Source organism: Toxorhynchites rutilus, chromosome 2 (genome assembly GCF_029784135.1).
Source record: "Toxorhynchites rutilus septentrionalis strain SRP chromosome 2, ASM2978413v1, whole genome shotgun sequence".
Classification (NCBI taxonomy): domain Eukaryota; kingdom Metazoa; phylum Arthropoda; class Insecta; order Diptera; family Culicidae; genus Toxorhynchites; species Toxorhynchites rutilus.
This window is the reverse complement of record NC_073745.1, coordinates 116374152-116399587: the sequence shown is the minus strand read 5'-3', so window position 1 is coordinate 116399587 and position 25436 is coordinate 116374152. Positions and strand designations below refer to the sequence as shown.

Below are 25436 nucleotides of genomic sequence, written 5' to 3'. Positions count from 1 at the left end.
GAATAGGTTGGCAAAGTATCAGCTAAATAAAAAATATGAAATTAAATCTTCTAAAATTCGTGTTGATTGGTGGAATGCCTTACTTACCAGTCGATACGGTCCTCCTATAACTGCATACTAAAAATGGTTTCCGTTGATCATTCAAAATCACTTTATCGTGAAAATTCCTTGAAATTTAAATAGAAGTTGAAAATGTAATCCATGAAATGTTTCTTTATCTTGAGTGCTTTGAATCGTAATTTTCGCATCGTTTATGAAAAGAACGGTTTTGATGTAGAGGTAAAAAAACGTTTTCCGATGTGGAATTGAAAATGCTACATAAAAGGTAAAAGATAGTGCCTAGCGATGGATAGTGACATGAAATTTGAAATGCCGAGAGCTTCTTTAAAGCCCCAATAGTCAATGAATAAATTATGAAAATGGAATGTGAAAACGTAAAAAGATTGTATTAGTTTATTGAAGAGAAATAAAACTGCATGTTTCTTCCATTTGTCGGTTTCACTTTTTTTTACACCAAAAAAGGGATAGCTTTCGGGTCAAAAACAATAATTTGCAACTCATATTGTTATTCAACTGAAATCCTATATATTTATGCTCAATTAGTTTATTACATGTTTTATTTACATTTCTGTCATTTTCCATTGTCTTTCTATATACACGCTTGGATATTTTGCTCATTTCGCCACAACTTCACTATGTGCTGACTGTATGTGCGGTAGTGTATTCGTATCTGTTTAAATTTTGTTTTCATACAAAAAATTGTAATAATTCCGCAATATATGCATTCGAACTATATCGATTCTATCGGAACCCTTCCGTTTGCTCGCAATACCATCATCACGGGCGAGAACGAGAGTTCCAGCAAAAAAAATTGATAATCAATTAATTCCACAGCAGTGGAACCTATGTATGTCTGCTGCACTGATCGAATTCGTGCTTCCTGCTAAGCTGTGAAGTTTATTCCCGAATTTTGCCCATTTCCTCCAAGTGTCGCCTTCGCTCGTGGCGTTTTTTGAATCATAATTGTCCCGTTGCTGGCTAATTGGTTGATTCGTTGTGCAATGGAGCGCCTGTCAGCTCTCCAACTGAGCACGACGAGAATGGCCCACAATAGAGAATTAATTAAAAATCTGGAAATCGAACGCCATTGGAAGCTACCCGATCCATATTCCACTCTTTATAATGACAGCACCTCGGAGGCTGTTCACACATCATCACACTTACCATTCGATTCCATGGTATGCATTTATTGAGATGTTTCCTCGTAACCAACGGGGCCAAGATTGTATCCTTGCGATGTCGATGGGGAATAGTGCATAAGCAACACCACTTTGGAGAGCCATTAAAACGGTTGCCTCAATAATGGTTGCTATCGTGTTGCTTATCCTCGCACCGAGAGCAAGTCACTTCAATAATTTCTAGCTGATTGGTTTTATTCAGCCGTGAACCAGCCCCGGCTCCAATTAATGGTCTTTAATCTGATCTCTGCAGGAAGTGATTCTACTGGGAAACGTCTCGCTTTCGAACCCACAACACATACACTCATCGTTGTGCAAACATACTTGCTAGGATTATCTTTCTCTCAATTTTCTGCTCCGTCAGAAAAATAATTTTCAACGTTTGCGTTGTTCCGCTCTGTGACTTATTTTGCTATGGGTTACATTTAAAACAACATCTGGTTGTATTCTTTGTTGAAGTCATCTAGCTTCAGGAAAACTTAACGCTAATTTCTTTGCATTACTCATACAGCTTGGTTTTGCTCTCGGATCAAACAAAATCTCATCAGCACGCATATACTCGAAACACGTTTTATTCGATCTACAAACAATATACTTCAACCGAAACAATTCTAAACTTTCTCTACAAGCTTCTTGTGTTTTTTTGTTCTTATAAATTTATTACATATCATGTTATTTTGGATACTCAAAAAGGAATGTACACTGATCTTACACGAAATATATCCTAGATTGATCGTATTCGGCAAAACAATTTTGCTCTTAAAAGTAAACTTACACTAAAAATTTGTTTTAAATTATCTAAGTTATATAATTTTTCATCTTCACCATTATAGCATATCTCATACAAACTTGCAAACAAAAACATCCGGTTTTTTTTTTGTATGTTCCTTGTCATGTTTCATCCTTGTATATTTTCTGTAGGTTCGGCATTCAAGTCGGTTTTAGTAATGACAATGTGGTATATGAATTAATCAACCACCATCATCGCCTTCGTTTGTAAAAAACAGCCTTTTCGTACATCCCACCATTTTCTTGATTGAATCACTTTCATTCTACGGTCGAAAATCACACTCAATATTTTTTTTTGATTTCTGTGGTTCTGTGGTTGTCATCATTTCTTTGCGAATTTACTAGTTTTGCATTCGATTTATAACTAACCAGAATACCTCCACGTCAGGGTCTTCAAGATCTAAGCATGCTTGCTGACCCGCAAGCTTGTTAGGTCAAAGTAGGTAAGACCAAACCACGTTTTCTACTTCCTATCTTCTGGAAGGTTGAATGGCTTGACTTGACTTTGGGATTGATTCTGATTCGTTACTATGGAATGGTGCTCGATGATATTAGATTTTCTCGCTCCAATGAGTTCTAGGACTGGTTTCGGTTACTCTTACTTTCCAAAACTTGTTTGTTTTTGTTAAATAAAACAGAAACAACAAAACAAAAAAAAGAATCAAATAATTTCATTGAAATAAAATTTAATTAATTTAATTTAAATTTAACTCAACATTGATATTAAGTTGAATGGATTAGACAATGAAAACAATATTAGAGGGTTGTGTTCAAGACGATCGCATTGTTGACGTAGAACTGCGAAATTGTTTGATTTAATTCGCTTGCTATAATTTCGGATATTGTTTCAGAGTGAAACGATATTCGAAAATCAACTTTTTAGTAGAAAGTGTTGATATCCTTAAAAAATCAGATATTTTCTTTGTTCTGTCCCTTGGGACCAACCGAGAGCCATAATTCAGCCGTAGATCTTCCAACATAATTACGAGAAACTTGATGTTCTCCAGTTTTCTTAAATCGACAAACATTGTTTGAGTCATGAATTATTCATTTTCACTGTGGAAACATTTGAGAGAATCATATGGCATCCTTGATTCGTAGACATAACGACCCAGAATGTTGTCACAATAGATTCGCAATAATACGAAGATCTCGTATTAATTCGAAACTAATTTCACATGTACCATTATTTTAACTTTGTATATTTTTTCCATCACATTTTTTTAAATGTATTCCGATATTCCAACTCAACTTCAAATCAGGCAGCTTCAAATTACATGATCTCGAAGTTCAATTGACATCACCAACATTCACGCGAAATGAAATCATTCAATCTACATACTTCAACTTACCGCAGTTTGTGAAATATACTTTAACACAAAAAGAAAAAAAAAATGTAATTAATCGATTGAAAAAATTAAAATCCCTTCAATCTTTCCTCCTACTCCATTCTACAGTTAATTAGATACAGGTACCATAATTTCCTAAAAAGTCCATTATTGTAGCCCGGACGCTTGCCTCGCACCAGCAAGGAACCCATCGGTGAGATTCGCAGAATCCATTTTGAACACTCCCCATTCTCACTCCATTGCATACCTTGTAAATTCTCACATTTCTAGCACTCGGAAAAGCACTTCTTCGCGTCGTTCGCAATAATCCCTGGGGATTGTTTCGTATCTCCCACGTAAACCATTTAGCCGGATACCATTCCAGGATGGGGAAAAGGCAACCGAAACACAAACAGAAAACAACGTTTGTTTTTTTTGTTGTTTCCAATGTCGATACGATCAGCTGAGCGTGGATGAAAATTCATTCAATTTGCAAATACGTTCCCCAGCTGTAAAATTATGGTGTGCTTTTCAGCACATATTTTTTCTTCATTTACTCTTCGTTCTCATCGTCCAACTTCTATAGTTCTGTTTTTTTTTATTTGAAGGATAGACTCTATCGGCTGATTTCGCTGCATTCGCTATGTCCTGGTGGGGGTGTGGTGTGGGTTATAGTGAGGTGTTGTCTGGATGGATGCAACTTCCACTGGCGATGGTTTATCATCTCCCACTCCACCGGAGAGCAGTCGGACAACAGCAATCGATGGCATCGCCACCGGCCGTGACAAACCGCTTGGTCTCACCTTCGACGATCCGTTGCGCCAGGAGTTGTTGATGCTGTTGTTGTTTTCGTTGTCGGAATCGCGAGCAGGACGTGCTCCGGGACAAATGACTGCTGGGGGACTTTCGCTCACCACTTGTCGTGGTTCCGTTCGCAGCCAATTGTCGCCAAAACCAGTTCGAAAGTGATAGCGTCTGCCATCGGACCAGAAGCAACCAACCGGCGAGAACGGTGCCAAGAGCGGCCACCAGCAGAAAGCGTGGCTCACGGCTTCCCAGATTGGTAGCGGCTCCGGTTTGCATCGCCTCCGGATGTTCACCTGAAAGAACCGCCCGAACTGATATGAGCGTTAATAAATACACGGAGAACTGTCAACGGGCAGGATGGTTTCATCCTGCACAGAAGGACACCGGAATCGATTCTCTCACGTTGGGTGTGTTGTGTCGATTGTAAATGAACAAACAATGATGAGTTGGTATTTTTTCTGCTATTTCTAAATTATCTTCGACGGAGTCTACTGGAATCCCTCTGTGCAGGTGTACCTTAAGATGGCTCGAATGGAACTTACCGTTCAGCACGTGCACCCGCACGCTGGCCACATCGGCGTTCGAGGGTGAGCAACTGTATTTGCCCGAGTCGTCCAGGTCCGCGTTTTGGATCAGCAGATGGGACGTCGTCACATCACCCTTCTCGGTGATTACCGAAACGCCACCGCGGCTCGAGTCGTAACTGATGACCTCGTCATGGTGGTACCAGAAAATGTACGCCGGTGGTTCGGGGCTGTACTTCACGGCACAGGTCAGATTGATGGTGCTACCCTTGTCGACGTGGAGATCCGGTCCGCCAATAATGGTTGCCGTAGGAACTGGAGAGAAAAAGCAGAAAAAACGAAACGTTCAGAGAATAAAAATGAAGCTTGGGGTTTTTCGCTGAGAGCTGACGGGAGGAGCTAATATGATTTTGAACGAAACGCGTCCAATCGAATCCAGCGCGCTTAATTGTATCACAGGGACTTGGCAAGATTTTCCATCGTCAGCGGTTCAATGTTTTTTTCTTTGTATAAAATCCACGATGATAAAAATAAAAAGATCCAATATATAATGATGAAGCTCGTTACTTTTACCCGGATGAGGAGCAAAATCCACATTGCAAAATCGATGATTTGATTTATAATGGCTTGGCAAGATACGTTAGTTTTTTTCTGAGAAATGTTTGCAGCGTTCATTTGCTGAGTCAGTTAAAGTGTCAGAGTGCTAATTGTTTGATTTGTGTTGGGAGATTTCTCCTCTATACAGAATGAAAATGAAATCTGATTGAGTAATAATTAAAACCTCTATGGAGCTAAGTTCATGATCAGTGAAATCCAAATCGAATTGTGTTTATTTATTTTTCTTCCACAAAATGCCTTATATATAAACTGAAATCGTTACACTCATCCTATAACGCATAAAGTAAGTAAGTAAGTAAGTACACTCTGTCCAACTTCTATAAGACCACCCTGAATATATTAAGTTGCAACACAAACAGTTAGAACTACTTTTTTTTTCTTGTTTGATTTGCATATTCTCATACATTATTGAATGCTTATTCTAAGCATATATTTAACACCAGTTTCGTGCAAAAGAGTCGATTGTTTATTTATTGGGCTTAAATATGATAATTTCAGCTGTCCAGTTTCTTTAAGACCATTTCAAAATTCATAAGTATTATCAATGAAAAACTCAGAACAATCGGCAGATTTACATGTCAATAGTTGGTAATCTTGCCATTTCGGTTAATAACCTGGAAAATTCGTGTTTGCATACTATTTACCAAACTCTGAAGAACGGATCTTTCGATAATTTCGCATATCTCAGGCTTTATGCTCATCAATCGTGGTGTACCGCTTTTCCTCAGTGTAGATTCCGCGTACAAGGATCGAGCCGGTCAGTCCAAAAAATAAGTTTTTGATTCTCAATCCACTGCTTAGTTACCTTGTTGGTGTGGAAGTAGCATTGTTTTACTGGAATGTGAATTTTATGCGGCGATATCTACGCAAATACGGTAGGAGAGAGGATTCTAGAACATGTATGTAATCTTTGTTATTCATTTACAATGGAAGCTATCTTGAGCATTCCGGTTGCACAAAATCCCGTCCAAATCATGCATGAGCCTTCACAGAAATTCCTGGTTGTAAACTACTGCTCCTCCTTTCGTAAGTCACGCCCGTTGATACCATCTAAATTGAACATTTTTTCGTCACTGAAGATAACTTGTACATTGAGGAACTTTTCGTTATGGTATATAGCAAAATGTATTTGGAAACGTTCGTTGTCATATCATACCATGCCTCACTGTCGGTTCATGTGTGCTTTGGCAAAACTCAGACATCTTCCGATGTGAGGTGGCGTAAGACTAGGAGCTTTAATCTTTCAAGCCCTCTTTATGTGAGGACTTTTTACCAAAACTTGGCGAACTGTCACCCGAGAAACATTTGAATTCAAATATTACTTTATTTGCGTAAGTGATTTTTAGGTATTCGAAGCTGTTCTAACTATTCCCCGCTTATTCCGCTCAGCGACCTTCGATTAACGTCGAGCTCTCTTCTTCTTACCGTATCCTTGAGGATTCGTCAATTAATTGAGCACTACTTGATGGGATCGCCCAATCCGATGGGAAATTTCTCTGATACCAACATTTTCTTGGTGAAATGCGTCGATTTTTTTTTCTTCTCTCTCCGTGAGCACTTTTCCCTCCGACGTTTTCTAGATTTATTGATCAAAACAATTGAAACAACGGAGAATGCAACTGGTCTTATAGATACTTGACACTTGAAAAACAAAAACATTCGTTTATGCTCAGCGCTTACACACACATATATGAAAACCATGCAGTGTATGATATTCACCAATACCTACACACTAGAATATAAATTGAAGCATTGTTAGTTTACAGTGACACAAAGCAGCAAGATCATCATCTGGTCTTATAGAAGTTGGACAGAGTGTAGTAAATAATAATCTGATACACATCGCGAAATTGATGTCACACGAATGTTGAATTGTTCGCGACGAACCAAATAGTAATTTGAGTCTTGTTTGATTTTCAAAATTGACCAGTAAAAATGTAAATTCGGCAACAACATAGGTGTTACGACCCAGTCCGAACATATAAAAAAAACATTTATTTATAAAAAGCACTTTATTCGTAAAACATTCCTACAATTTAACACTCTACACATTACATATAAAAACGCTTTATTACATACTATAAACACATCCAGACGGTAATCCAGGACCCAAATCCGCACCTGTAAATAGAGGATAATTAGAGGATAATACATATTATTCACTTACCTTTTCATCGTCGTCCACGTATACCCAAACAATCACCTGAAACGATAACACATAATACTTACCTTTGAAGACAACACAACAATCCAAACAATCATTTAAACAATAACATCCCAATTGTCACGGAATAGGGAACGCATGGAAATGAACCCGCTATACAAAGCGTATTTCTACTCACAACTCAACACTCTGGAACTCTGCTCAGATACCTCTCTGGGCGGAGACAATAGGTTTGCGAGTAAAAATGCAATAATAGATGTCGACGAGGTAATTCTATTCGAGGAACCTCTCTGGAATGAGCCAAGCAGTATTTTCCAAATACTTCTTGAATATTTTATTAGGTCTTACTTATTAGACATCCCTGTGAGATTATAAATACTTTAGTGAAATATCTGGAATCATTCGATCTCAAATGTGTCTCCTCGATTGAACTTTGCAATGGATTTGTTTCCGAGAGTATTGCTGGTTGGTTGCCATACAATTGAAACACAAATTTCTGGATAACTCGAGAATGAATCAAGCAAACGGAACCAAATTTGGCATGTGGAGTTTTTAGGGTGCAATAAACGTTTCTATGGTTTCTATGGAGCTGCCATACAAATGAAACACAAATTTCTGCATAACTCGAAAACTGTTCAAGCTAATGGAGCCAAATTTGGCATGTCAAGGTTTTGGGGGGCACGAACGTATCTATGGTAAATTGAAACTCCTCCCCCTCTCTAAGGAGGGGGGGAGTAGGTGCTGGCATACAAATGAAAAATCAATTTCTGCATAACTCAAGACCTAATCAAGCAAACGGAACCAAATTTAGCTTGTGGAGGTTTTAGGGGGCAAGAAACGTCTCTATGGTAAATCGACACACTTCCTCACTTTCTTAGGGGTGGCTGCCATAAAAATGAAACACAAACTTCTGCATATCCCGACAACTCATCAAGTAATTGAAGCCAAATTCGGGATGTGAGGGTTTTTGGGTACGAGAAATGTTTCTATGATGGTATGACACCCCTCCCTCCTCTGGAATGGAGAGGGGGTCCCATAAAAACAATACACATATTTCTACTAAACATGACGATTGGAAATTTTCGGAAAACTATGAAGGAAAATGGAAAAATTCGAAAAATTCAATACAATATGTTGTACAATTACAGATTGAGGAGCGTTGTTAGTCCATTTATTGTTTGCGCTAAAGAAATTGATCTTCGTTTTTAATGTGATAAAACGCACTCCTATATATTCTATCTATATAAATAAAAATGGATCGCCAAATGTGTTGATAAGAGCAAAGCTCGAAAAAGGAATTGTCCGATTTAGGACTGTCTTTATCCTATCATATTTTCTGTATCAAACATTTATTCCATGTAACGGAGAAACTTGTTATTTGCAAGTGGATGAAAAATCTTGCACGAGAATTGTTTTTGAAAATAGTCAGGTATTATAATGTCGAGTTTCGGTACTGATATTTTATAGTGAAAAAATAAATTTTAAAGGGTAGATTAGAAGATCAATCAATGAACAGTTCTGTGATTGGACCCATGAACGTGCGCTTAGGAAGAAAACGTGATAACGAAAAATAAAATTTGGGCGGGACGAAGTTTGCCGGGTCAGCTAGTCAATGAATAAAAATAAATAAATAGGATCATTTAATTTAGAATTATGATAATTGTAAAAACGCTTGTCAGAATTAAATATAAAAAAATGAGTGGGTTATATCTATGATATAACCGCAAGGTTCACGTGGAACTACCTTAGCTTAGCAATCATTCGTTTGTATTGATTAAATTCTTGATTGAATGAAACAGTTTCCAAATTCAATTGAGTTCAATATATTTGCTCTGTGAGTGAAAAAAAATGAACAAATGCCGTGTAAAGTCAATTCATTTATTGTGATTGATTGTTCTTCGTTACAAGTAAATTTAATGACGGACCTTTTACGTTTGGTATTATGACTAAAACAAAATATATGTACGGAAGAATTATCAAACGTTTGATGAACCAGCCTAAGGCTGAAAATCTTTCCAATAAAGACAAAAAAAAGTTATCAAACGATTATTTTATTTTACATTTCCCTCTGAAGTTTACATCCCAAAAGTGTACATACTTCTCGAATCTCGAATTTACTTGAAACTGGGAAGTTCATTCGCTTCTAGTGGCTGCACGATTTTCCCAGGTTCCTAAGTTTAGAAGATCATGTTAGGACAGACATATTCCACTCTGCACAAAGGCAAGCGAGGACAAAAGTACTCGCAGTTTGCATTTATTTGCAGAGCCGATTTCCCCAGAAACCTCGGTTTTGAAGTCTATGTTAGGGAAACACATTTCAATCGGAACAAAAATACCCCCGATTTGTATGAATTCGCAATGCCGATTTCCCCACGCTTCATGGATTTGAAGTCTGTGTCTACTTTCGTGTGTTCTTTTTCTTCTTTTTGGCTTTAAGAGGATTTAAACTTTTCAGTTCACTCGCCTCCAGGCTCTTTTGTGTGTTTGCAATGCCGATTTCGCTGCTTGGTTTTAAAGTCTGTGTTAGGGAACATTTTTCGATGAGAACAAAAGTCCCCCCACTTTCATGTATTTGCAACGATTTCCCCAAGGCTGCTTGGTTTTGATGGCTGTGTTAGGGAAACCGTAAATCGGGCCAATCAAAACGATGCAGTTAGGGCGTTTAGATAACGCCTAATATTTTACAGTTATTCAATTGTTTATCTAATGAAAAACAACATTTTGTTAGTTGCGATAGATGCGTAGAAATATTCCCTATCAAGTGATGCAAACATCTCTCCTATCCAGTACGAAATGTTCGAGCTATAAGCATTCGAAATCTTTCATTTTTTCCTGCATGTTCTGTGTTTAGGTTTTCATTTTACCCTCCATATATTCCGGTTAGACGTAGTCCCACGTCAAAAAACCTCTGACAAAATATAGCTGTAGATGGTACTTTCGGGTTAATGTTGCATTCGGGTAGATGTTATTTTGGGTAGATATTCCATTGCGATACCTGTTGCATTCGGGTGTTTGTTACAATCGGGTGATTGTCTTCCCGGTAAATGTGACATAATCGCTGGAGATAACTTAACCTCTCAACGTAAAATATCGCAACGTATACGTAAAATCATCTGTTAAATAGTTAAGGTACAACGGGCCGAGATGGAACGGGGTTTCTCGAAATTCAACTTGAAAGTTATCTTAAAAAATAAAAAAAATGACTCATTTTAAATATGTTTGCTGTATATGCTGCGTATAGGCGTCGGCGGTCAAAGTTGGACGCTACGCATTTCGCGCTCGGAATAGAAAAACTCGTGCCATGCTATGAAAATTGCCTTGAACGTTACGGCGATTATGTAGAAAAATAGAAAATAAAACGTAGATTACGAAAATCACCTTGTTTTTTTGTCCTATCTTTATTTTTCCGCGATATGTGATGCACTGAAACTTATTTTTTGAACTACCCTCGTATTTTCAAAAATGGATAACAAATTACTAGAATGTACGAATTTTGTGAACTTACTAGTTATATTATGTTGACCTGGTAATACTGGACCAGTTGAAAGGATTTGTGTACGATGAACATTATTTGGACAACGGAAAAATCGCGACTCAATGTTGGATCCTTGATAGCTACGACAATTGTGAAACATAACTTCAATCTGAAATGTGACAATTTCTACGATAAAATTGCTTCGCAAATGTTTCTCCATTATCTGAATATGAACGAGTAAATTTCTTTGTGAGAGCAAAACAAGTAAATCTCAGAAGGTTTGATTTTTTGGCATTCACTTATTCATAAAACTTTTCAAAAAATTGCATTTTGTTTATTTTGTTGGCTCACATGTCCCGTTTTTATTCCTGGGCTATCTGGTCGGCCTATGTATATATTAGGGTGCCAATGAATGTATGGGAAAAAATCGACCCTGAAATTTCAAAAAGTTACCCTATACAAAATGTCAAGCCAAGCGATCAAAGTTAGAGTTTTTTGAAAAACGAAAAATCACCCAAGGGGGAAGGAAATCGGGGTTTTCGACAAAAAAAATTGATGCCAAATGTCTTAAAATTGCATGAAACGTCGAGATATAGTGTCATATCGAAAAAAATTTTTTATCAAAAATCGACACTCTGGGACTGTTTTTTCGGAGTACGAGACGAAACATATGGTTTTAGGTGCCAATAAAATCGATCGTGAGTTCAAAACGCAAACCTCATTGACCATCTTTGTGTTGTTACAGAATAACTACGTCCACGCAATAATCACCAGGGATGGAGATCGATCCACGGTCAAAATAAGATCGATTCGTCCATACAACTGCTCTGCTCTGCAAGACACATCGGACTGCTGTTCTATAAATAACTCAACAATGATCAATCAACTGTCTCCGCTGTCCGGTCTAACTGGATAATGGAAGAACAGATAGAAAACTCTTACGCCTAAATGGCTGCTACTGTGTAAATGTGTGTACCATATGGAATGGTATAGAAGGGAATACTCTAACGCCGGAAAATGGCCACTGTGTAATGTGCTAATTATAGATATGATAAACATGTGACATGTACACGATTAAAATTCGGCTCCAGAGTTGCCACATATACAGAATACATTTTTACAAAATTTTCGCCAAATTTTCGATATAGAATCTGTATATACAGAATTACAGATTTTCAGCAAAGATACAGAATTTACAGATTTTTTATTTAAATTCAATTATAAATATTGAATTTATTACAGTGGTATCTATGTATGCACTTGATTTATAAAAATGTTGAACGCAACGTAAAAAGATGACTTTCGTTGGCAGCAGTTGGAAGTGAAATCATTTGAACGATCCTATGACTAAACCGATTATTCTGTCCCTCAACTTTGTTCTACCGCTCATCAATAACGTCAATTGCACTATTCAATCAGGAAGTTCTCAATTTTGGGAACTTTATAATGAGACAAAAATGTTATAGCTGATCATGTTGGGTCATTTATGTTTCGAGAGCTACATGCAACGCTGATTCGCTGATGGTGACCTTGATGTTAAAGATTTTGAACACTTCCTGAAAAAGCCCAAGTTGTTTACGTCGATATCGATGCAGAAGAAGCTGGAAAAGTAAGCTGACCTTCAAATCGATTTGTCGTGGCTTCTATACTGAGCTCGTGAACCAGATTTCAAAGCAATTTCATTTCAGCGATCCGGTTAACAAAATTTGATAAACCTACGAAATTTCGTCAAGCTACCAAACCTTAATGATTTGTTGCGTCAATTTCGTCAATTCGTTGAAGCAGGTAATAGACAAGGCTTGGATAACGGATTCAGGCTACGCAATACGAATTATATGGGGTAGAAATGGGGTTATTCAAATATAACTTGGTCCCAGCTGTTGGATGTCAAAAGGCGTGGTGATAATTTTTTGTATCCATCGCTAAGGTCGTTTGTAAGACATGTTTTAATAACATTCATCAGCGTGTGTTGAGCGAATATTTTCGCTTTACAATGCCAATGCCAATGTATCGGCTCAAGGAGGAGCTTTAAGGAAAAGTTCAACAAAACTTTGTATAAACATCATACAATTCGTAAGATTATGAGAAAACTTTTTTATGATTTATTTTGTTGTACAGGTATACTTCGATATAACGTACATTTCACTTTCAAAATTGTACGTTGTATCGAATTGTACGTTATATCGAAGCATAATAAATTACTCACAAACGTAGTCTAAAATACATTATTGTGTTGCTGTTTTAGTAAAATTTTAGTAAAATGAATAACTTCAATCAGAAGACGAAGCCAGCCTTTCTCATGTTTTTTTCCTTTGTACTGTTGATTAAAGCTTGATTCATTTAGAATCCGGAATCACAAAACCAGCTGTATTTCGGGATTTATTGAAGGTACAAAACTTGTTTTAGCATCACAATACAGGTAATTCATTGTTCTATCAGAAAAAAAAATATTGAAAAAAATTTTCCTTTACACTTTGGAAATGTGTACGTTATATCGAGGTAAAATGTACGTTATATCGAGTGACGTTATATCGAGGGTACGTTATAACGAGGGTACGTTATATCGAAGTTTTCCTGTATTGATACGACTTTAGCAACCCATAAATAAAAAAAATAATTCAAAATGAAAATAAACCTCAATTTATTTTTTTTCCTTAATATTTCGATACAGATTTTTTATACAGATTTTTTTTTGTTAAAAATACAGATATACAGATTTTTTTCAGAAAATTTTACAGATTTAAATGTGGCAACCCTGTTTGGCTCTGTTATAGCTAAAATGCTAATGAGCCCAAAATAAATAAATGGGATAAAAAAAAGTGCCAATAAAAATAATTATCCCGATTTTTCATTCGGAACTTGTTGCGAAATGTTGTTTAGCACGATAATATATCCAATATGCAAAATATTAGCTCATTCGAACTTCATTAATTAGTGTTGCAGACGTTAAAATTTGAGTTTTGTGAAAATCGAAAAATTACCGGAAATCGAGGTTTTCAATTTTTTTCATGCCAAATGTCTTAAAATTGCATGACGCATCGAGATTTACCGTTATCTTAAAAAAAATTGGTTAAAAATCGACTTTTCAGACGTAAAACAACCAAGCGCAAAAAAAAAATTTTTTAACAAATTTTTTTTTCGAGATTACAGTAAATCTAATGTAATGTAATTTTAAGACATTTGGCACCAACAAATCGGGTTTTTTTTGATAACCCCGATTTTCGGTGATCTTTCGTTTTTCAAAAAAAAAGTCACAGGAGGGTTGTGTCCAAGACACAACCGCATAGTTGACGTAGGATTCCGTTAAGCTATTTGCTGCATGCTGATTTTGGATAAGTTTGAAGAATAACATTGTTAAACTCTTCGATAATGATTTGGGTTTGTTTTGTCTGGTTGTTAGGTATTGTTTGTTCACTCCGCCAGTGTCCATAACCGAGTGACAATGATAGAAGGATGGTGAATAGTCATTAAATGGTGCGTATCACGTACCAAAGTCGCCCTCTGTGGTCCTGGACGAGATGGCTCCTGTGTTATGTATGAATGAAATAAAGAAAAACAAGCTCATCTATTACATTGATGAGCTTTTTTTCTAAAATAATTATCATTATTGAACACAAGTTTTCTCACCAGGAAAAAAGTGTTACTTTAGTATAGAGAAAATATATTTGAAATGGAAAAGGTAATTTAATTTTTAATTTTGACGTGGGACTACGTCTAACCGGAATATATGGAGGGTAAAATGAAAACCTAAACACAGAACATGCAGGAAATAATGAAAGATTTCGAATGCTTATAGCTCGAACATTTCGTACTGGATAGGAGAGATGTTTGCATCACTTGATAGGGAATATTACTACGCATCTATCGCAACTAACAAAATGTTGTTTTTCATTAGATAAACAATTGAATAACTGTAAAATATTAGGCGTTATCTAAACGCCCTAACTGCATCGTTTTGATTGGCCCGATTTACGGTTTCCCTAACACAGCCATTAAAACCAAGCAGCCTTGGGGAAATCGGCATTGCAAATACATGAAAGTAGGGGGACTTTTGTTCTCAAACACAAACTTTAAAACCAAGCAGCGAAATCGGCATTGCAAACACACGAAAGAGCCTAGAGGCGAGTGAACTGAAAAGTTTAAACCCTCTTAAAGCCAAAAAGAAGAAGAAGAACACACGAAAGTAGGGGGAGTTTTTGTTCCCACCGAAATGTGTTCCCTAATAGAGATTTCTAAACCAAGGTGCCTGGAGAAATCGGTATTTCAAATTCATGCAAGTCGGGGGTATTTTTGTTCCGACTGGAATGTGTTTCCCTAACACAGACTTCAAAACCGAGGTTTCTGGGGAAATCGGCTCTGCAAATAAATGCAAACTGCTAGTACTTTTGTCCTCGCTTGCCTTTGTGCAGAGTGGAATATGTCTGTACTAACATGATCTTCTAAACTTAGGAACCTGGGAAAATCGTGCAGACACTAGAAGCGAATGAACTTCCCAGTTTCAAGCAAATTCGAGATTCGAGAAGTATGTACACTTTTGGGATGTAAACTTCAGAGGGAAATGTAAAATAGAATAATCGTTTGATAATTTTTTTTGTCTTTATTGGAAAGATTTTCAGCCTTAGGCTGGTTCATCAAACGTTTGATAATTCTTTCGTACATATATTTTGTTCTAGGCATCATACCAAACGTAAAAGGTCCGTCATTAAATTTACTTGTAACGAAGAACAATCAATCACAATAAATGAATTGACTTTACACGGCATTTGTTCATTTTTTTCACTCACAGAGCAAATATATTGAACTCAATTGAATTTGGAAACAGTTTCATTCAATCAAGAATTTAATCAATACAAACGAATGATTGCTAAGCTAAGGTAGTCCCACGTCAACCTTGCGGTTATATCATAGATATAACCCACTCTTTTTTTTATTTTCTAAATGTTTATTCAACCCAATTCCTTTTCGCTTTAAACATAGCGGAACACGATGCTACATGCCTCAATGACGAATTTCAATTGGGCTAACAGCACCCAATACGGTATGGAGAGCATATGTGAAATCACTTTTTCGAATACTCTTTCATTTTTCCAATTTTGCTCGTCGCATGAACTTTCCTTTGGAAAAAAAATAAAGTTTCATATTTCAAGTCATATTAACACAATAGCTACCATATACAATTTTACACTTACAGTTGTGCTGAAAGTTTCACAATACATGATCGGTCATTGATATGAAATTCCACGAAGCAACCAACATAAAAGATCCAAATTTAAATTTTATTTATATTTTATCAAGCATAAGTTGGCTCGGTTAGACCTTGATTACATGTCCCAAATATACGTCTTCTTAAAAGTTATCGATCTTCGTGTGTGATTGTCCTTATATCCTTATATTTTCCTTTTCCTTTTCCTTCGTGAGAAATTAAATCCCTTCTTACTAACAATAGAATAAGGTGAAATGTAAATACATATTAGATATAAGATAGGCTTAAGAATTGAGTATGATGAATGTGAGTGTGAACATTGTCAACATATCCTTATATCCCTTCCTTTTCCTGAAAAAAATGTCACCCTTCTAAACTCGAGCAAACCGCGAGTAATCGGTTCTCTACTTCATTAACACTAGAATTAATGAAAAATGATTATATATACTTGTAACAATACAGATAGGAGTTTGGCTCCTTTAAACTTATGTAACTGAGCCTGTAAAAATAAACGATTTAATAAAAAAAAAAAGCATAAGTTCTATTCAGTTCATTGAAAAATCCTTCATCAATCAACTCATCGAAAGATTCTTATTGGAACGAAAAAAAAACACTCGTTCATCGCTCCCAACTTATTCGCCAACACGTATGCAATCAGCAATGTCCACGCTAGTTACAATGAGCCTTATCCATTTGTGCGCGTAGTTAGTTCAACTATCGACCACGAGGGTATTTACATGCTGATTTCCCTTAGACACCTTGGATTCGAAATATCTGTTAGGGAATACATGTCGGTGGGAAAAACAGCTCCCCCTACTTTCATGTATTTGCAATGACGATTTCCCCCAGGCAGCTTGGTTTTGATGTCTCTGTTAGGGAATACATTTCGATGGGAACAAAAGCTCCCCCTACTTTCATGTGTTCGCAATGCCGATTTCCCTCAGGCAGCTTGGTTTTGATGTCTCTGTTAGGGACCTGCCGCATGTGTCGTCAATTTCGACCAATCAGAAGTGGGTATTTCCGTTAGGATAAGGGTTGAGATTTTGCAATTGTTCGATAGTTAGTTTTATGACATATATTACTTTATTCAACGTAAAAAATTGTTATGGAGTGCCGAAATTGATTGACGCAAAAATCTCATCAATCCATCATGAAATGACTGAGCAATAAGCATTCGAAATTGGACAATTTTCACGGTGCGCTCGATTTTCGATTTTCAAATTGTACCGCAATATGTTCCCGAAAGACGTAATCCTACGTCAAAAACTCAAATTTTTACGTCTGTGACTCCAGTAAATGAAGTTCGAATGAGCCAATATTTTGCAAAGGGTATATTATCGTGCAAATCAACATTTCGCAGCAAGTTCCGAATGAAAAATCGAGATAACTATTTTTATGGTACCCAAAACCATACCAGTCGTTTCGTATTCCGAAAAAAAACTATGTCCCAGAGTGTCGATTATTTACAAAAAAAATGTTTCGAGATGATACTAAAAAGTTTCATGCAATTTTAAGATATTATGCATCAAAAAACAGGAAGTGGGTTATATCTATGGTATAACCGCAAGGGTGACGTAGGACTATCGTTGATTTAGAGATCATTTGTTTGAAGTTGAATCTAAATCCATCCTGAATGAATGAATATATAAATATTTGGGTGACTTCAAAAACGAGAGTGTTACTTTGAAGACTCAAGGTTTTATGCATCCAATATTGGATACAAAAAACCTTGTTCTGAAGAATAATCTTCAGAAGCTTTCCTGTTAACTGCACTTGATTGACAAATCACAAAACCAAATGTATGTGGTCGCAGTGTTATATGGATAGAAAACATTAAAATAAACTCGCTTGAATGTAATTTTCAATTCCAAGGGGAACTGGCAGATTATTTTTCAGCAACGATCATTTCCAGGTTTCCTCTCGATAACCAGCAAACGAAAAGAGTTGCGCGCGTGTATGTGTGTGTGTGGCGGCTGCTTCTATGTCTTCCCGAGGAACCGTATTTCGATGCTGATACTCTCTTGGTCACCTTCTCTTCTCCTTCTGATCGATCGGCTTTTCTGCGCTCCCTCACAGTTAAAACAAACTGATTGCATTTCAGGTCAGGTCAAGCCAGGTAATGAATACCTCGATCCCTCGCCGTTCAGCTCGTTCAGTAACGATGTTGTCTTGTCGATGTCCTCAGGCGTCGTGCACAAATTACGTAACGCAAAAATCTGGATTTTGAACCTCCCCCCCCTTTCGTAACGCAATTTCCTATCTCTAATAAACAGAAAGTAACGCAACATCTAACCCCTCCCCCCTTATCGCGTTACGTAATTTGTGCACGACGCCTCACGAAAAATGAATGGGATTCACCACCAGAATATCATTTCAGTATGCTTTTCGTGCGTGATTGAATCGAGAGAAGGTGTGGTTTACGATGGCAATTTGGAAGGCAAACTAGAGGAGAATGAACTCTCTGAGTATGAAAATTTCGGCGACTGAGCAATAATCGATTGAAAATTATATAATTTTGGCGATACGAAACATTTTCCGTTTTTCATGTTATGCATCCATTATTGGATACGAAAATATCCTACTGATGGGAAAGAATAATCTTCAGAAGCTTTCCAGCTAATTACACTTGATTGAAAAATTACGAAATCAAATGTATTTGGTCGCTGTGTTCGCCATATAATTAAAAAACATTAAAATAAACTCTTTCGCATGGATGTATTCTTCAATTCCCAGGGAACTGGCAGATTATTTTTCAGCAACGATTAGATCTTTCCGGAATTTTCTCGATGCTGTATGGCATCCAAACGAAAATTCTCGTTTCAGTTTGGCCTGCAAAAAACTTTTCTGAACTCTAATCCATCAAATTTGGAGCCTTGAAAAGGGCCGTTGATTATATGCTAAGCTAATATAGCACCCTCTCCTTGGATTCGACGGGCCAGCTGAATGTCCTTGGGCATGATGTGACGCGTTTTACGTGGATAGCACACAAATTTGTATCTTCGAATAAGCCTCCTGTAGCGTCATAACCGCGGAACTTTGGAAGCGCCAATCGGTTTTGAAGTCCTGAGCAATTCGACGATCCAAAAGCTGCAAAGGTAGCTTGCGGATCAGCAATTCGGTCGACTTCCGATAGCAATGAATTTCACGCAAAGTTCCCGGTCGATAGCGATGTGGCTTCTTCACCTATCCTGCGGCTGGTGCGCTTATCCGAGCTGCTTTCGTGTGCCTTACCACTGAAAGACTATCCTGCTATCTGCTTGGTCCCAAACAAACGAGTCGTCACGGTGCGAGAGTAGAGTAAGAAATGAACGAAAGCAAATGAAGCGTCATTTTATAACCTGTTTTCGAAGCAATCATTAAGCTATTGAAACAATTTTCCGACTCAATAAATAGCAATCATATAACTCTTGGACATTTTATCTTTTGTATGAAATGATTATCACTGTTCCGTTGATCCGAAGCAGAATGAATCACAAATGAAGAAGGAATGGATTTTTTCTTGGAATTTACTCAGCAAAAATAATGCCCTTTCCCAACACTTAAAAACGACAAACGGTAAACAGTTTCATCAAAGTGATTTCTTCGATATGGGGATATATTCACTACATCATGTCATGTATTTCATATTCTTCATTATGAAATCCATATCCATGGCACCTATCGGTATCGAATTATCATCGACACCACGATTTTCGCTAAATGCTCCTTTCAGTTCGGCCTGTAAAAAACTTTTCTAAACTCTAATCCATCAAATTTGGAGCCCTGAAAAGGGCCGTTGATTATATGCTAAGCTAATATAGCACGCTCTCCTCGGATACGATGGGCCAGCTGGATGTCCTTGGGCATGATGTGACGCGTTTTGCATGGATAGCACACAAATTGGTATCTTCGAATAAGCCTCCTGCAGCGTCATAGCCGCGGAACTTTGGAAGCGCAAGTCGGTTTTGAAGTCCTGAGCAATTCCACGATCCAAATGCTGCAAAGGTAGCTGCGGATCAGCAATTCGGTCGACTTCTGATAGCGACGAATTTCATGCGAAGTTCCCGGTCGATAGCGATGTGGCTTCTTCATGCTTCCTGCGGCTGATTCGCTTATCCGAGCTGCTTTCGTGGTGCCTTACCACCGAAGGACTAACGAGCTGTCTGCTTAGTCCCGATGAAACGAGTCCTCACGGTGCGAGAGTAGAGTAAGAAATGGACGAAAGCAAGGGAAGTGTCATTTTATAAAACATAAAAGAATCGAATGTAAACCCCACCCTCTTTAGGAAATTTTTAGAGGAAAAGAATCCAATAGGAAGAAATCCAAAAACCAAAAATTCAACTCAACCCAACCAGCCAACGAATCCAAACCATCCACTTCCCTCCAACCATCCACTTCCCCCCAACCATCCACTTCATTCCAACCAACCACCGCATCCAAAACTAAAACCTCCAACCAATCCAACCATTCAAACAAACCCACCCCACCTGGCAACAAATCAATTGCCAACGTTTCCAAAAATGATCCTAGACTGAAGAACATATCCAGCAAATCTACCCATTCCTAATCTCATACCCTTCTCCCATCTTCGAACCCCTATTTACTTACCTCAGCCCACTTACCTTTTTCTCTTTTTTAAAATTCACTCCTATAGCTATTAACAGCAACCCTTCGTCCCGTAACCAAACACCCAACCGAAAACTTGCTATTCAATGGAACTTGCGTGGGCTATCCACTTCCATGAATGAAATTAAGCTAATGTTAGCTGAGGAACAACATCTCCCACTAACACTGGCTTTTCAAGAAGCTAAAAAAATCAATGTATCGCTCTTAGAGCGGTCATTTAGCGGCAAATTTTCTTGGTATTTTAAGGAAGGACCATCCTCGGGGCTTTTTGGAGCCTGTCTCGCTGTCCTGAGTGACCTTCCTCATACCGTCATCCCCATAACATCATCATTACAAATATGTGCTATACAACTGAAGGGACCTCTACAGGTAACCCTTGCTTCCATTTATATTCCCCCATTGCACAGTAATGACATTGAAACTCAACTTACGGATGCCATCAAACAGTTACCGCACCCATTCGTCCTGATGGGTGACTTTAACGCCTCCCACTCTTCATGGGGAGGAAACAAATGTGACAAAAGAGGTAAAACAATTTTGGGAATCGTCCAAAAACTAAACCTCATCATACTTAACGATCACCGTCATACCAGGATAGATATCCATCACGGATCATCATCGGCCATTGACATCACGATTGCTTCCTGGGACCTCGCCCCCAGGTTGAGCTGGACAGTTGATAGTGACCTCAGAGGTAGTGATCATTTCCCCATCCACATCCGAACCCTGTCAAGAAACCCAAACATTCGTTTGCGCAGGAAGTGGATATACCAGTCGGCCGACTGGGAAGGCTTCGAATCCACAATCAACAGCTTACTTTCCGAACATGAAAGCTGCTCCGTGGAAGAATTTACCCACGCCATCTTTTTGGCGGCTGAACAAAATATCCACCGTACCAGTGGGAAACCCGGCCGAAAGGCTGTCCCATGGTGGAACGATGCAGTTGCACAGGCCATCAAAAGGAGAAGGAAATCCCTCCGTATCCTACGACGCCTTCCTGATGGAAGCGCTTGCAAAATGATTGCCCTAACCAACTTCCAAACGGCTAGAGCTCTAGCCAGGAAGGTAATAACCGAAGCCAAGCAAAACAGTTGGATGGAATTTCTCGACTGTATCAACCCTAATACTTCGACAGCTGAACTTTGGAACAAGGTCAACTTACTTAGTGGCAAGAAAGCTTCAAATTGCTATTCCTTCGTGATTAATGGCACCTTCACCGAAGATCCAGGCATCATAGCCGACCACCTAGCCGAACACTTTGCCACTATTTCAGCCACCTCCAACTACACCAACGAATTCAAGGCTATTAAGGCAAAGGCGGAACTTAAAGTTTTTCCTCCTGCTTCGGAACAGGTCCACAAATACAACGATAAGTTCTCTTTGGACGAGTTGTTATGGGCAATAAAAATATCCAAAAGCAAATCAGCTGGCCCTGACGGAATCGAATATCCGATGATCAAGCATCTACCTCTTCATGCAAAAATTCTACTCCTCCAGATATACAACGAATGTTGGGCTAACAGCTATTTCCCAGATACATGGAAAACGGGCTTGGTAATACCTATCCCAAAGGTGAAGGAGAGTAAACGGACCGCGAACAACTTCCGTCCCATAACCCTTCTCAACTGCTTAGGGAAAGTCTTCGAAAGAATGATCAATCGAAGACTTAGGACGGCCCTTGAAGAATGCCAACTATTAGACCCAAGACAGCATGGCTTCCGCCGAGGTAAAGGTACGGGCACCTACTTCAGTCAACTCGATCATTTCCTTCAAGAAACTATCGAAAAGGGCCAACATAGCGAAATCGCTTCACTCGATCTAGCCAAAGCCTACGATACCACATGGCGTCATAACATTATCGATCAACTCCACCGATGGGGTTTTGAAGGCTCACTCTTCAACATTCTTCGCTGTTTCCTCACCAATCGAGGTTTTCAAGTTTACTTCGGAGGAGTACTTTCGGATCACCGTTGCCTAGAAAACGGAGTACCACAAGGTTCGGTTCTATCAGTTTCCCTTTTCCTCGTAGCTATGCAGTCGGTTCTAGAGGTTATCCCTAAAAACACCGAGGTACTGGCCTATGCAGACGATCTACTGCTGATGGCAAGAAATGCTTTCCCAGAAATGGCCCGCAGAAGACTGCAGGAAGGAATCTCGGCGGTTAGTAACTGGGCAAATTCCATCGGGTTTAAGTTTTCGGCAGAGAAGTCTAATATAATGCACTGCTGCAAACGTAAAGGTCATAGGAAAAGGTTTAGAACATGCCTAATCAATGGCAGGCCTATTAAGAGAGTCAGCTCTGTCCGAATTCTCGGAGTGCTAGTTGACAGTAAACTATCTTTCGGACAACACCTCAGAAATGCTAAAGCTAGTATGAAGTGCCGCCTGCGGCTGGTGAATGCTCTAGGTGGCCGATGCCGCTTGAGTTCTCGTAAAACCATCTACAACATAGGCAAAAGCATTATTTTCTCTAAAATTCGTTACGGCATCGAACTTTTCAGCCGTGCCTCTTGGGATCACTTGAATTACTTAAAGCCTGTCTACCATAATGTGATTAGATATGCATCAGGAGCCTTTCAGACCAGCCCAATAAACGCTCTGCTTGTGGAGGCCGGCGTAGTTCCTTTCGAACACTTCCTCACGAATATCCTAACCACTAAAGCCATCCGGACGTCCGAGAAAGACCCGGATCTTCTATCCATTTACTCCAGAGCCAACACTTGGCTGCAAAATATTAGCCAAGTCACCCTCCCGACTATTGCCCCATTAAGCAGAGTCGGTCAACGCCCATGGCATGCACATCCGCCAAAGATCGACTGGTCAATCAAAAATGCTGTCAGGGCTGGGGAAGCCAGCAGCATTGTTACGGCCTGTTTTAATAACCACCTGCATAACAAGTATCACACCCACCACAAAATCTTCACTGATGGGTCTTTTGATGGAAACCTAACAGGGTTTGGAGTTTTTGCCAATAACACGGAGCTAAAATTCCAACTGCCTTCCATATGTTCGGTATACTCCGCGGAAATTGCCGCTCTCCTTGTCGCGACATCACTCTGTGATAACGACAGTAAAGTGGTGATCTTCTCGGATTCCTATAGTGCATTACGGGCGCTACAAAGCGACGATAGTAAACACCCTTGGATTCAAAGCATTGAGGAAAAAATTACAGGGAAGGACATCACTTTCTGCTGGGTCCCAGGGCACTGCGGAATCCAGGGTAATGAACAGGCTGATCGTCTCGCCAAGGAGGGTAGGCTCTCCGAACTATGGACCACCTCCCACCCAGCAAATGACACCATCAAATGGGTCATGCAATCCCTCAGATTGAGCTGGGAGAACAGTTGGTTTTTTTCCCGTGACCTCTTCTTAAGAAGGATCAAGAATACTACCCTTCCCTGGAAGGATAGTATTCTCCGATCTACTCAAGTATGTCTGACACGTTTACGTATCGGGCATACATCTTTAACACACAAATTTATCATGCGTAGATTGGAACCAACACTATGTGAGTCGTGCCATGTAAGACTCACGGTGGAACACATATTAATCACATGCCCTAAATTTAATGCTTCAAGAATAAAGTTTCAGGTTGCAGACACCATAAGGACAGCACTATCGGACGACGCCGTCGAGGAAAAAAGGACCATCGATTTCCTAAAGGATACAGGTTTATTCGATCAGATCTAATGTCAAATTACTAAATCTACCTATACTGATAAAACTACGTTTGTTTTCTCTTCTAATTTCAGCAAAAGATGAGCAGGTTTTTTACGCCCTTTTTAGAAGCGAGCTCGTCAAGCACACTAAAAGGGGCTTTTTCCCTGCTCCATTTGTTTGGTTGTGTTTTTGGCCCCAGAGCCGTGTAGGGTGCGGCGTTGCGACATACATCCATAGCGGTTACTAGGACTGAGTCGAGCGAGAATAACGAATTTTGCAATAGTTTTTCTTAGTTTTCCTTTAGTTAAATTTCCCGCCCTCAAGGGCAAGAGACGAATGAACTCTCAGAGTTTAAAGTCTCTCTAATTCATTACCATTACCATTACCCACCCTCTTTATTGTATAAGCTTACTGTATACTCACGAATATAATAAGGGTGGGATTTAGATTCTATACTTTTATGGTTTATAAAATGACGCTTCCTTTGCTTTCGTTCATTTCTTACTCTACTCTCGCACCGTGAGGACTCGAGCTCGTTAGTCTTTCGCAGACAGCTCGTTAGTCATTCGGTGGTAAGGCACACGAAGTCAGCTCGGATAAGCGCACCAGTAGCAGGATAGGTGGAGAAGCCACATCGCTATCGACCGGGAACTTTGCGTGAAATTCATCGCTATCAGAAGTCGACCGAATTGCTGATCCGCAGCGACCTTTGCAGCATTTGGATCGTGGAATTGCTCAGGACTTCAAAACCGAATTGCGCTTCCAAAGTTCCGCGGCTATGACGCTGCAGGAGGCTTATTCGAAGATACCAATTTGTGTGCTATCCATGCAAAACGCGTCACATCATGCCCAAGGACATCCAGCTGGCCCATCGTATCCGAGGAGAGCGTGCTATATTAGCTTAGCATATAATCAACGGCCCTTTTCAGGGCTCCAAATTTGATGGATTAGAGTACAGAAAAGTTTTTTACAGGCCGAACTGAAAGGAGCATTTAGCGAAAATCGTGGTTTCGATAATAATTCGT

General features: G+C 38.9%; 1 protein-coding gene across 6 annotated transcripts in view; it reads right to left on the bottom strand.

The window, feature by feature from the left end:
- Nucleotides 1-560: 560 nt before the first annotated feature.
- LOC129765356 (hemicentin-2-like) overlaps nucleotides 561-25436 on the bottom strand; it is a 958618-nt gene continuing 933742 nt past the window's right edge. For 5 of the 6 annotated variants that reach the window (XM_055765587.1, XM_055765588.1, XM_055765589.1 and 2 more), the window contains 2 exons: nucleotides 4705-5001; nucleotides 561-4473 (listed from right to left, as the gene is read on the bottom strand). In XM_055765587.1, the coding sequence (XP_055621562.1) occupies nucleotides 4076-4473; nucleotides 4705-5001 (695 nt within the window). In that variant the 3' untranslated portion in view covers nucleotides 561-4075. The remainder of the gene's footprint in view (nucleotides 4474-4704; nucleotides 5002-25436) is intronic. The other variant, XM_055765590.1, reaches the window with a different exon arrangement.